The sequence below is a fragment of the Hordeum vulgare genome, chromosome 1H (genome assembly GCF_904849725.1).
Source record: "Hordeum vulgare subsp. vulgare chromosome 1H, MorexV3_pseudomolecules_assembly, whole genome shotgun sequence".
Classification (NCBI taxonomy): Eukaryota; Viridiplantae; Streptophyta; class Magnoliopsida; order Poales; family Poaceae; genus Hordeum; species Hordeum vulgare.
This window is the reverse complement of record NC_058518.1, coordinates 331411849-331424329: the sequence shown is the minus strand read 5'-3', so window position 1 is coordinate 331424329 and position 12481 is coordinate 331411849. Positions and strand designations below refer to the sequence as shown.

The 12481-nt window shown below is 43.6% G+C and overlaps 1 protein-coding gene across 2 annotated transcripts; it reads left to right on the top strand.

The window, feature by feature from the left end:
• The first annotated feature begins 1572 nt into the window (after positions 1-1572).
• LOC123434274 (zinc finger CCCH domain-containing protein 19-like) lies at positions 1573-11314 on the top strand. Of its 2 annotated transcripts, XM_045115503.1 has the most exons (12): positions 1574-2270; positions 2408-2487; positions 3004-3188; positions 4652-5594; positions 5671-5798; positions 6616-6675; positions 6773-6823; positions 6942-7012; positions 7798-7943; positions 8036-9619; positions 9689-9843; positions 9983-11314. In XM_045115503.1, exons 1-12 carry the CDS (start codon positions 1801-1803, stop codon positions 10946-10948), a joined length of 4839 nt encoding a protein of 1612 aa, XP_044971438.1. In that variant the 5' UTR covers positions 1574-1800; the 3' UTR covers positions 10949-11314. The 2 variants fall into 2 exon arrangements, with proteins under 2 accessions (XP_044971437.1, XP_044971438.1); XM_045115502.1 differs by lacking the exon at positions 6773-6823 and having other exon boundaries at positions 1573-2270; positions 6616-6735.
• The last annotated feature ends 1167 nt before the right edge of the window (positions 11315-12481 follow it).

Below are 12481 nucleotides of genomic sequence, written 5' to 3'. Positions count from 1 at the left end.
CATGCAGATGCGCCCGAGCGCGCCCGGGCCACCCCATATCCGCCCCATATTTGGGCTAGATATGAGGGGCGACGGTCAGCCTAGACGTTTGAGGTCCGTTTGAGGCATCCGTCTAGGTCAAAAAATTATGACTCGTTAATAACCGGGTGGGCTGCCCGAACGTTTGAGGCCGGTTTGGGACGCGTGAGTGTAGATGCTCTTAGCTGCCACCGCTGCCTTGGCCCCCATCATCAGTTTTTAGGTTTTTCTTTTTCTAACGACGTCGATGAGATAGTAGCGATGATGATGTGTTGGAATAAGGTTTATCCGGTCTCTCTTTATCTCGACAACGTTGGCTTGTAAGAGTTTGTGTCTCTAGATCTTTGGTTTTCTTTGAATTTTGGCAATTCATGTGCCTTACGAAGAGAGTTGTTGCCTCACTATTAGCATGACAACTTAGCATGACAACTTCCACAACCTTTTTCGTGTTATTCTCCGACTTGGTCCGGTTCTTCAATCATTTGAATATGTGTTGGTGGATTGTAAGCCTTTTTTTGTATGGGATGATACTCTAACCAATGTCGTTGTAAAAATTTGTAATCGTCTGAAGGGACAAGTACCAAATTACAGTCTTTAAAAAAAGGTATGATGAGAGCGTTCGTAGATGTCGTTTCCCTTTGTCGTTGGTTCAATATAGTTTCTAATCTTTAATAAATGTCGTAAGGAAGACGACTAGTATATTTTTCACTGAAAATTTATTTGTTTTATCGATTGTTCTACGTCTAGTTGTCTATTCACTGTATATGCTTTTGCTTTTTTTGTATATATTAATCAAGTGTAAGATGCCCTTTAGATATCTTTAGATAAGGAAAACAATAATAATAGCAAAGACGTGTCAAGTTTAGAAGTGCAGTCCTACGTCGCGAGAAACGCCACGACAGTCAACATCCGTCATCTAATTTTCTACGCCTAGCATACAGAATAAGCATATATTAATTTAAACAAAGTATACAAGCAAACCTTGACAACTCCTCGAATCCTCTTGCTGCTATTCGAACCACAACCATTAGGAGACACGGAGGAAATGGCGCATTCAACAGCGAGAGCCGCGCACATGTTACGCGTGCCATTCATAAACTACATGGAAGTCGCGGATGTGGAGTATACAAACAGATCACAGTGCATGTGCCAGATTCCGGAGACCTGTGTTGTATGCTGATCATGTTCCATCGTCCCCCGTAGCCTCTCTCTACTGACCTCGAGGGGATGGCTCAGCTTGAACTTGATCGGCAACGGTAGGTAAACGGCGGGGGATGGGCCTCGGCCGACCGATCGGCAACGAGCAACAAACCACGTCCATCCTCGGCCACCAGTAACCGCCTCCGGGCCAATCGCGCGGCGGGGAAGGGTCCGGGGACCACGCCCGAAAAAGCGCGGCCCCACCGCACCACGCCCCCCCACTTCCCTTTTCCGTTCCGCCTCATGCGTCGCTTCCTGGCGCGCACCTCCCTCACCCACCACTCCGCCCCCGATCGTTGGGGAGTTTTACGCGGATGCCCCGGGGTTAATTACCGCCACCGCCCCGTCCTTTCTGCGTTTCGGCTCGGCTCGGCTCTCTCTGTGTCTCTCCCTCTCCCTCCACCTCGCTCGCTCGCTCGCTCGCTGTACTGTCTCCCCACGCGCTCGTGGTCGTACACCAACTCGACCAACCCGCGCGGATTGGGCCGCGGCGACGGGGGCGGGGTGGGAGAGGCTTTGCGAGCGCGCTGCTAGGGTTAGGGTTTTTGCCCTGGATTCGCGCGAGGCCGGCCCTGCCGACCCATGGACGCGGGCACGGGCCCCGCGGGGGAGATGCTCTCGCCCGGCGAGGCCGAGTGGCCACCCGAGCTGCGCCTCCCGCCGCCGCCTCCCATGCCCGAACCCGCACCTCCCGCCCCTCACCGTCTCACTGCGTGGCTGCACGCTCCTCCTGCCTCCAGCAAGGAGCCGTCCCCGCCTCGTCACACCGAGGGGTTTGACGACTCGCACTTCCTCGGCTCGATCATGGAGGCCGCGGACGGGGCCGGGGCCGGGGCCGTGGCCATGGTCCAGCAGCAGCAGGGACCAGCCGTGGATGGGGCAGCGGCGGCGGCGCCGGTAGAGGTGAAGAGGAAGAGAGGGAGGCCGCGGAAGAACAGGGACGGGGCGGTTGCCGCGCCTGCGCCGCCCAAACCAGTGAAGAAGAATGACGAGGAGGAGGTGGTGTGCTTTATCTGCTTCGACGGGGGCAGCCTCGTGGTTTGCGACCGCAGGTAGGCGCGCGCGCGATTACTAGCTTTATTTATTTATTTATTTATTTATTTACAATCTTCCTCCGTGTTCTGTGCGCGCCAGTGCGGGTTGGACTCATTGCTTCGACTAGGCTGAAAACCCTGTTCTGTGGCTGCAGGGGTTGCTCCAAGGTGTACCATCCTGCCTGCATCAAGCGCGACGAGTCGTTTTTCCGCTCCCGTGGCAAGTGGAATTGTGGTATGTCTCAAGTCATTCTAGTATTTGCATGTAGTATAATTTCAATATTAATTCATGCTGCATGTGCTGGATATTCCTAGGATATGTAGTCTTGCCTTCCCAAAACCTCCAACATGAATGCCCGATCGCATTCATCATACATGTAGAGTTAGTTTAGAGGATGCTTTTTTCAGCGATATAGCTTATGCCCAATTTGTGTTGAATCATTTCCACTTTTTTTACTACACATTTGTCATCATGATCAGTTGACTGTTGATGTGCACATTCCCTGTTATAAGTCTGTATATTGAAGTCGAAACAGATTTATGTGTTGAGTTTATGTACCAGAACTGGATATGCTCGGCTGGCATTACACCATATGCGGCAACACCAAGACGAAAAATAGCTGCTTTTTATTTATCGTATACGAGTACATTGTATGTGCATGCACCAACCTTTTAACTTCAGAAACTATAGTTCAATCTGACCTGTCCTTTCAATCTGACCTGTCCTGTTTCTTGATGTCACACGTGCCAGGGTGGCACATTTGCAGCAGCTGTGAGAAGGCAGTACAATACATGTGCTATACTTGTACTTACTCCCTCTGCAAGGGATGCGTCAAACAGGGCAAATTCTTTGGTGTTAGAGGGAACAAGGGCTTCTGTGACACTTGCTATGCCACTATATTGTTAATAGAGTCCAAAGACGAAGATGCTACGAAGGTATTGACTGTGTACTGTTAGCCCTTAAATTGTATACCCCGTTCCATTTTTCTGAAGCACAGAAGCATCTGTATGCAAACACTAAAACACGTGCATCTCTATGGAACCAGAGTGTTCATAAATCCTGCTCTCATTCCTTGGACAAACCGTCACTGCATTTTAGTTAGCTCAGTAGCACAATAAATGTACAATTATGTAAATACCATCTGTCGTGACGGTGACACGTGGGACCCAGGGTCACATGTCATCGTCACACTGACATTTTCCTAACTATGCATCTTCGACGGTGCTGAGCTATTAAATAAATATATCACCATTGGTCCCCGACTTCAATCAAAGTAAAGTTGGCTATGCTTACATCCTAAATTTTCCAGTTGAGTCCCTAAACACCACCATTTTGGTTCAGTTAGGCTCTTTCAATCAGAAAAATAATGTGGCATTAAAAAGTTGAGTTAGCGCTGCAAGTCATGAGTCAGCAAGTGCATAGATTGGGTACTCGGTTTCTGCAAGGAAAATACTCCCTCCATTCCAATGAATAAGGCACTCACGTATTTCAAAATTGAACTTTGACCATCAATTTAACCAACTAAATGTGGGGTATGTGTGACAAAAGTTATACTAATGAATCCATAGTCGGGAAAACTTTTCAGTGGTATATTTTTTAAGTCGCATAACTTATGTTTTGTTGATTAAATTGACGATCGAAGTTAAATTTTGAAATGCGTGCATGCTTTATTCACTGGAATGGAGGTAGTAATAAGTTTTGAATCCAATTCATGGAATATGGGAGCATTTATTCTACTAGCTTGAATCAGATATGCAACCACGGAACTCTGATGTCACCTTCAAAAGACACAGTACATAATGATCGTGTGAACTAATTTCCGTTCTGATGCATTTGAATAAACTACTCCTTATATTGTGGGACGGAGGGAGTAGATAGTAAATATAAGTACTGATACGATCATACCTAAATTGGCGAAATTGGCACACCATTGTCATATGATAGCTAAATTTGGTTGTGCTCACTCATTATCCGTTTTAGTATGCAACTTTGCTCGGACCGTTGTTTGAAATATCTACACTTTATTTACTGATATCTGAATATATGGTGATTCTCCATTTTTTTAGCTTAGATGAATGAGATATACTGCACCTAACTTTAATGCCTTTAAGAAGTTCCATGCGGGTATATGCTCTGCATTTGGCAATCGTCTGGTCCTTTGAGTGCAGAAATCTTCTGTTTTGGCAGAGTCCTTCCTGCAACACGCGATACTACTAAAGTTAAAATCTGCTTTGTTTGAGACAAAGATTGTATAGATAGATGCCAGGAACAAGCAAATACTTCCATTTTAGGTTTGATTTGCATAAATCATGAAATGGTCTATTCTTGTTTCCTTTTTGTTTGATTATGTGCCTGCAATGTGTCATATGACTCGTTATCATATTTTTTTCGATGCCAGGTGATGGTTGATTTTGATGATAAAAATAGTTGGGAATATCTCTTCAAGTTATATTGGCTTGATGTGAAAGGAAAACATTTATTAACATTGGAAGAACTAATTAGTGCCAAAAGCAATTGGACTGTTCAAAGCATTTCTGCTAGGAGAGAAAAAGAGGAGTCATCTGGTGAGCGGTATGATGCACACAATGACCATGATGTCAGTTCTGACAGCTCTTTGAGGAAACGGAGTCGGGGTACTTCTTTAAGGAAAAGGGGGCGGAAGCGCCAAAATCATAGTGTTAATACTGCAAGGAACTGTGAAATTTCAATTAAAGGTTCCGAAGGCTTACCCAAGGGAGAAAGTATGGATTTGTCGGGTGACACGAAATGGGCCTCACCGGAGCTGCTGGAATTCATTGGGTACATTAGAAATGGTGATATGTCTCAAATTTCCCAATTTGATGTTCAGGTTCTGTTGCTTGAGTATATAAAGCAAAATAATCTTCGCGACCCTCGCAAAAAAAGTCAAATTATTTGTGATGCAAGGCTTAGTAGTCTGTTCAGGAAACCATGTGTTGGTCATTTTGAGATGTTAAAACTTTTGGAGATCCATTTTCATGTGAAAGAGACTCCAGCATTAAATGGTGATACCCAAGCAGCTCGTGATCTAGAGTCCGCTCAAGTAGATAGTGGAGGACATACTGAGATGGGAACTAAGTTAAGCTCTGATAAGAGGAGGAAGACTCACAAGAAGCTTGAAAGAGATCTACCAGCTAATCTAGAGGATTATGCAGCCATTGACATGCATAATATCAATTTAATATACTTACGCCGCAGCTTGATGGAGGATATCATTGATGATGTTGCTGCATTCTCTGAGAAGATTACTGGTGCTTTTGTGAGGATAAGAATTCCGGGTTCTGGCCAAAAGCAAGATATGTATCGCCTAGTAAAAGTTCTTGGTAAGATTTTTACCATGACTGATTTACGTATATTAGCTACTCAATTGTAGTTTAACTAAAATGATTTTGTATGCAGGTACACATAAAGTTGCAGAACAATACAGTGTTGGTAAGAAGACAACAAACCGTGCACTTGAGATATCAAATTTAGATAAGAAGGAAGTTATCACGATGGATACGATCTCAAATCAGGATTTCACGCAGGTAATGCATGCAAGGACACATGTTGCTTATACATTTATTTGCTTGATACCTATAATATTGGGTGAGCCTTCACTGACCAGAAATGCTGTTAGGTGTTGGCATGTTTTTGTTGGCTAATTAACCTAGTATACACTTTCAGTGACACATACATTTGATTGTAAATACATTATGAATGACTATAATTGGTAACTATTTTCACGGTTTAGATTATCAATGCACAACTTTAATGTTTAGTTAAAGTGTTAAGCTACAAAATCGTTGATTCAGTTTTAAAAAAACATGCTTTGTTGTTGTGCTAGAATCACGAGAAACGACTATTCATAATGTATCTTACTAAGTACTATGGTCTATAGTAAGTAAGTGACACACGATCATCAAAGGTTGGTGTTGTGTCTCAATACTGCCTTCTTGAATTTGTTAGTGATTATGTTTAATTTTGACACTGAATATGGACATCTTTTATTTGATCATGTGTATTGTGCAATAAGGGGCTATTGTCAATCATTCACAAACCCATTTGTCTCTTTTTTACAAGCTTTTAACATCTTTAGTCTCTTATCTGCTTGCCAAGAATCAATCTAGAATTTGAATTTGATTGTTGGATTCGGATCTCGATGCAACAATATTCTTGTTTATTGACCTTATGATTCAGTATCACCACACATATGATGCAGAGTGTGTTGGCCAATCTCTACCCCCCCTTCTTTTCACTAGCTCTTAGATGTAATTTTCTGACTGCTGAATGTGGGGGTAGTGTTAGATGAGTGTCTCTTACGTCTTGTTCTATCTAACTGGCTTGTTTGCTTGTATAATGTAGGATGAATGCAAACGCTTACGCCAAAGCATGAAGTATGGTCTAATTCCTCGACTTAAAGTGGTACTGCTGATCAAGATCCAATTTATGATGATCCGTCTGATACCTAAGTTACCAAATTGTGTATGTCTGAATTATTTTCTTTATCTTGTTAATTCAGGGAGACATATATGAGATAGCAAAAAGCTTCCAATATCTGCAAATTAATGATGTAAGTACTACACTAACAAATAAAAGCTGGCGATGTGGTGAGGTTGCTTATTTGGTAATAACTGATAGGTTCTCTAGCTTGACCTAACAGCACTTATTCTATTTTAAATCCTTTTCAGTGGTTGGTAAATGAAAAGCAGAGATTGAGCCATCTCCGTGACCGTGCTAGTGAAACTGGACGCCGAAAAGAATATCCTTCTAACTTAGCATGTTGAGCTATTGTTATATTTTTATCTTCGTGTTCGTTTTTCTGCGGATCGTACAGTGTGAAGATCTTATTTTGGTCCTCGATTGTTTGGTCACAGCTTTGCATGCATATGCTCACCGTAGCTGAACCTTTAAAGCTATCAAATACGCTACCATAGTGCACATATTTGTTGGCATAAGGAGTCAAGGACACATTTATTCTGGCAAACTTTAACTCGTACCATTTTTGACCAAGGACGGTGCTATTGTAGGGTTTAGAATTTGTAAAAATTCTTTATTGATAGTTTCTCATAACCTCTCTGGAAAATGAAGATACTGCATGGGATTGCTAGGTACATTGGGTTTAACTCACAACCTCTTTGGCGCTTATTTTTCGATTTATGTTGTTTTGTCTTAATTGGAGTTTCTTATCTCAGAACTTTTTTTTCTCGCACTTCCCGAATAGAGCCTTATTCAGGGCTATCTTTATGAAGAGAACACAATATTTTGTGACCCTCATTTGATGAAGATAAACAACTTCTGTACTGTTTTCATGCTTCCTTTATTTTGTGTTACATAAAATGATATGGTGGAAGCCATCTTCCATCGTTAAACCCATGCTATCATTCAGTGTTCTCAAGATTTTGCATGTGCATCTATCCTGTCATATGTTCTCAAGCAATTTATGTTTGGCTTTCTTTTTGCATAAGGTAGGTAATCATGCGTGCTCTCCATTCAAGTGTTGTTATTGGTGCTACCTTCATTTGATGATCCTTAACTATCGCATACACTAAGAGAGTGCGTAGAGAAGCTACAACTTCTGAACACTCCTGAAGAAATAGCACGCAAAATTAATGAAGTTCCAGAAGTACATGTTGACCCCTATATGGCTCCTACTTATGAATCTGCTGAAGAATGGAATGATGAAACAACTGGTATGTCATCTGTTGACTGTTAATGGTATTCTACAATGGTGTATTCCACTAGTAAATATTAATTTTCTGAGAACTTATTGACTTGTATGCAGTTGATTTGACCATAAATAGGAATGGACCAGATTTTCTGTTTCCTGGAAGAGAAGGGACAGAATCAAATGCTGTGCAGTACCTGTCACAAAAATGTTCCAATGCTAGTCGTCACTCTAGTTTAAATCCTCCTACGGAGGGTGTAACACATATACCAGGAGCAGGAACTATCACTAATTTGCAGGCAGCAAATGGATGGAATATTCCTCGGCCTCGCATTGATTTAAACAACACAGCGGGTGAAGCTGCATCAGTTCCGTCATCTGGGGTTGTATCAAGTGACACGGAGCCAGAAAAAGTATGGCACTACAGGGACCCTTCTGGAAATGTTCAGGGCCCGTTTACTCTTTCACAGCTATCCAAGTGGACTACTTATTTCCCAAGTGGCATGAAGATATGGCTCACATTTGAGAGTGAAGAGAACTCATTGTTGCTGACTGAAGTGCTCTCAACACAGCAGAAAGATACCATTCAACCTACTCCAGTTATTAACAATAATAAATCTGCGTGGGCAGGCTCTGGGCAAGATAGAATTAACCCAAGTATGACTGAAAACATCACTTCCCCTATTGATTATAATGTTGTCTACTCTTCTGGATTACCTAGCCAGTCTTCTGACCGTCCTCCTCTGAGAAGAGAAAGTCCAAACTTTATGGGTGAAGCTTTGCCATCAACAACAGGCTGGGAGCCTCTGACTTCTAGTGTCCAGATTCAGCATCAGGCTAACTATTCATGCACCATTCCATCTTTTGCTGGTTCATATAGATCACCGGGATCTCATGGCGATGGGGTCCCCCGAGAAAAGATTAGGGAACACAACAATCGCCAAGAAACCGTTGGTTTGTGTAGTTCAACCCCACCATCAAGGAGTCACAACAGCCAGAGTACCATGAAGCCTCAAACTGGCGTGTGTACTTCTAGTTCAAGCAAGACTGAGGAGATCATGAATCTGCAGAACCCATGCCCCCCTGATGCATCAAATGCTTCAGTTAATCAACCTTTTGAGCTCAAAATTGATTCAGTGTTATCCCCTGGCACTCAAGATCAATATCCCAATCCAACTCCAAAACTTGAGAGGAAGCAGCCTGTGATGAACAAGTCAGGGTCAACATCAGTAGCACCTGAAGATTCAGCTACGAAGGCATATGGCCACTCTTCAATAGCTCTCGTATCAGAAGCATCTGGTCTGCCTTCAAGTAAATTTGTTGGCTTGCAATTACTCAAGGAAACACAAACATCATGTGTAGAAGAAAGAGATCTAAAAGATGGAGGCTGTGTCACTCAAACAGAGCAACTAAAAGGAGACGCCACATCAGCTGAAGCGTGTGATGTGCTGGAATCTTTAACAGGACAAAACTGTGGAACTTATAATGTGCATGCTGGAACGCCTTTAGAAAATTTCGCCCCAGCTTCAGCTGAGGAAGAAAGGCCGCAGTGCTCTAGCCCTATTGCGCTATCTCCGTGGGGTGAACCTAGTTACTATCAAGGTGGAGCTGTTGATTCTGCTCTGTGGGGTGTTCAAGATGACCCAAGCAATGACATGTGGTCATTGTCTTCACCAACACCTGCTCTCCAACCTTCCTCAGGTTAATGAAATGATAGTATTTTTCTGTTTGGTGTTAACTTGACATATAATCTTACATCATCTTCTACAGATCTTGGAGCTGATGGAAAATATACTTCATGCATTATAGAGGAGGCGGTAGTAGCCCGAGGAAATAGAGCTGTTGAAATATCACCAACACCAGAGGAAAAGAAGACGGAAAAAAGCAACCCAAGTGCTTCCACAGATTGTGGAGTGCCAGAGCAGGTAATCCTTCTTTTAAATATCTAGGGCTTGAGGTCCAATGTGATATGTGTTTTTCAAAAAGAGAAATCCTAGCAACACGATCCTCTGAAATATCTGAGGATTGAAGTCCAACTAAACATGTTACTTCTGACCTGATTAGGTTAAACTAAAGCCAAGTGCTGCATTGTTGAACTCATCTCTCAAGAGCACAGAAGCTTCAGGCGGGCAACCATCAGGCTCATCTTTGGAGGGGAGCACAAAAGCTTCAGACAGGCAACCATCAGGCTCATCTCTGGAGGGGAGTACAAAAGCTTCAGGTCGGCAACCGGTAGGCTCATTCCTGGACGGGAACACAAAAGTTTCAGGCAGGCAAGTGCCAGGCCCATTTCTTGAGAGAAGCACAAAGGTTTCAGGATGGCAATTAGGTTCATCTCTAGAGACAGGCACTAAAGGTTCAGGCTGGGATTCATCTGTAGATGGAAGCACAAAAGGTTCAGGGCGGGGTTTATCTGTAGATGTAAGCACAAAGGATTCAGGTTGGGGTTCATCTCTAGAGGGAAGCACAAAATGTTCAGGTTGGGGTTCATCTTTAGAGGGAAGCACAAAAGCCTCAGGCTGGTTACGATCAAGTTCATCTCCGGAGGGAAGAAAAACTCCAGGTCGGCATTCGTCAGCTCGTGAGAGTTCAAAGGTGAATTCCACGAGTGCCAGCCAAAACCGCAACTCGTCTTCCGGTCACCAAACAACAACACCAACAGCTAGAAGCTCTTCAGAAGCACAAAGGAGACAGGGAAGCACCAATTCAAGTTCTGCCGGCTGGGGAGAGGCACCAGGGAATAACAAGAGCTGGCATCCATCTCCTGGCAGTGCTAGTCGAGGCAGCCAATCGAATCAACACCGTGATAGGTACTCTCAAGGCAACGACTCACGGCGGGGTAGCTATCAGAACAACGAATCACGGCGAGGCAGCTCGAACCACTCTAGGAGGTCTGAGCATCGTCAAGATCATGGCAGCGGTGTGTCGTCAAGATCATCATCAAGAGGGCAGCCTCAGCGAGGAATATGCAAATACTACGAGAATGGGCACTGCTGGAAGGGGCCATCTTGCTATTATGTGCACCGTTGACCATCGTGGTTGGAAACACATTGTGAAGCTACCACGCCTTACCACATTTTTGTATAGCCTGACAAGCCACTTCGTAGTCAGCTTAGAACAGAGCTCTTGGTGTCACTCAGATGCTAGTAAATACTCTCTCCGTTCCTAAACATAAATCTTTTTAGAGTTTTCACTAGGAACTACATACAGAATAAAATGAGTGAATCTACATTCTAAAGTATGTCTATATACATCGTATTTAGTTCCCTAGTGAAACCTTTAAAAAGACTTGTATTTAGGAACGGAGGGGTATATCCATACGATTGGATAGCATTTTATGCTGAACAGACCACTGATGATGGGTATGAATATAGATTCTCTGCTTTCGGAGCCTAATTTATTCCACTCTGTTCAGTTAAATGGAGTTGACATCGATTCTTGCATGACCAGGTTTAAGTTTTTTCTATTATCGGTAAAAAAGTTTCTTTGCGGACATGGGCACCCGTGTGAACAGTGAAATCGATCAAAATAGCAAGAACAATATTTTTTCTTCTTCTGAATTTTAGTTTTTTTTGGCAACAGTCATCATCACTATGACGTTTTATCTTCTGTTTTCTAAATTAAACTGAAGAAGCATTTTGATACAAACCAGTTAGATTTTTAGCATGAAAAATCAAACATTTTTTATTGTCACAAGGATGACATTTTTGTTTGAAACTCGGCTCATGAGGATCTTAATTTCTTAAATAAAAGAGTTGTTTGGTTAGTCTGCGGAAAATCGGTGAAAAACCGTTACAACACGCTCAGAAAGAAGGGCACCCCACCTGGCGCTCACAAGACTCACACACACCATTGAGGAGAGGACACTCTCGAGGTTGCCTACGAATGCCGTCGTCATCACCTCTCGAGCAAGCAACTTTGATTGCATCGCGAACGACCCGTCTAAGACCCCTTCGAACAAACCAGACAATGGCCAAAGCCAAAAAAATTTGGTCGTTGTGAGCATGGTAAATCCTTGCTTAACTATTCAACAATTTCCATGATGGCAACCCTTGGCCTTGATGAATAACTTAAGAGTGGGCGTCGCCTACCTGAACCCACTGAACCCTAGATCGTTGCCTAATGCGGATCCTCTAGACCGCAGCCAGGCCAAGGAGCTTGTCTTAGGTGCACACGCAACCCGATCTCGGCGACGGTGAGGACCGAGGATATCTGATCGGCAATGCAACAGAGCACATTAATGTTGCGTGTCGTGGGAATGATCGTGATAATGAATAGTAGGGGTATGAATGAGGGGCGGAGCCTAGCTACGACGCAAGTGTCACTAGGATTTAGCGAGTCCGAGCCCCTCTTAGAGGAGGTAAAGACCCTACTTCTTGTGCTTGGAGGCTTCTGTTTTCTCGGGGATGTCTGATTACACAGGATGCTGAGCCCTTGTCACACAGCTCGGGGGTGGCTTATATAGAGTCCGTTAGGACCCGCCGAGCTTCATTACAAGGGCATTTAATGAGAGTAACTATAGGTGTTACTAGAAACTGCAACTCTAACTATGGTCGTTACGGG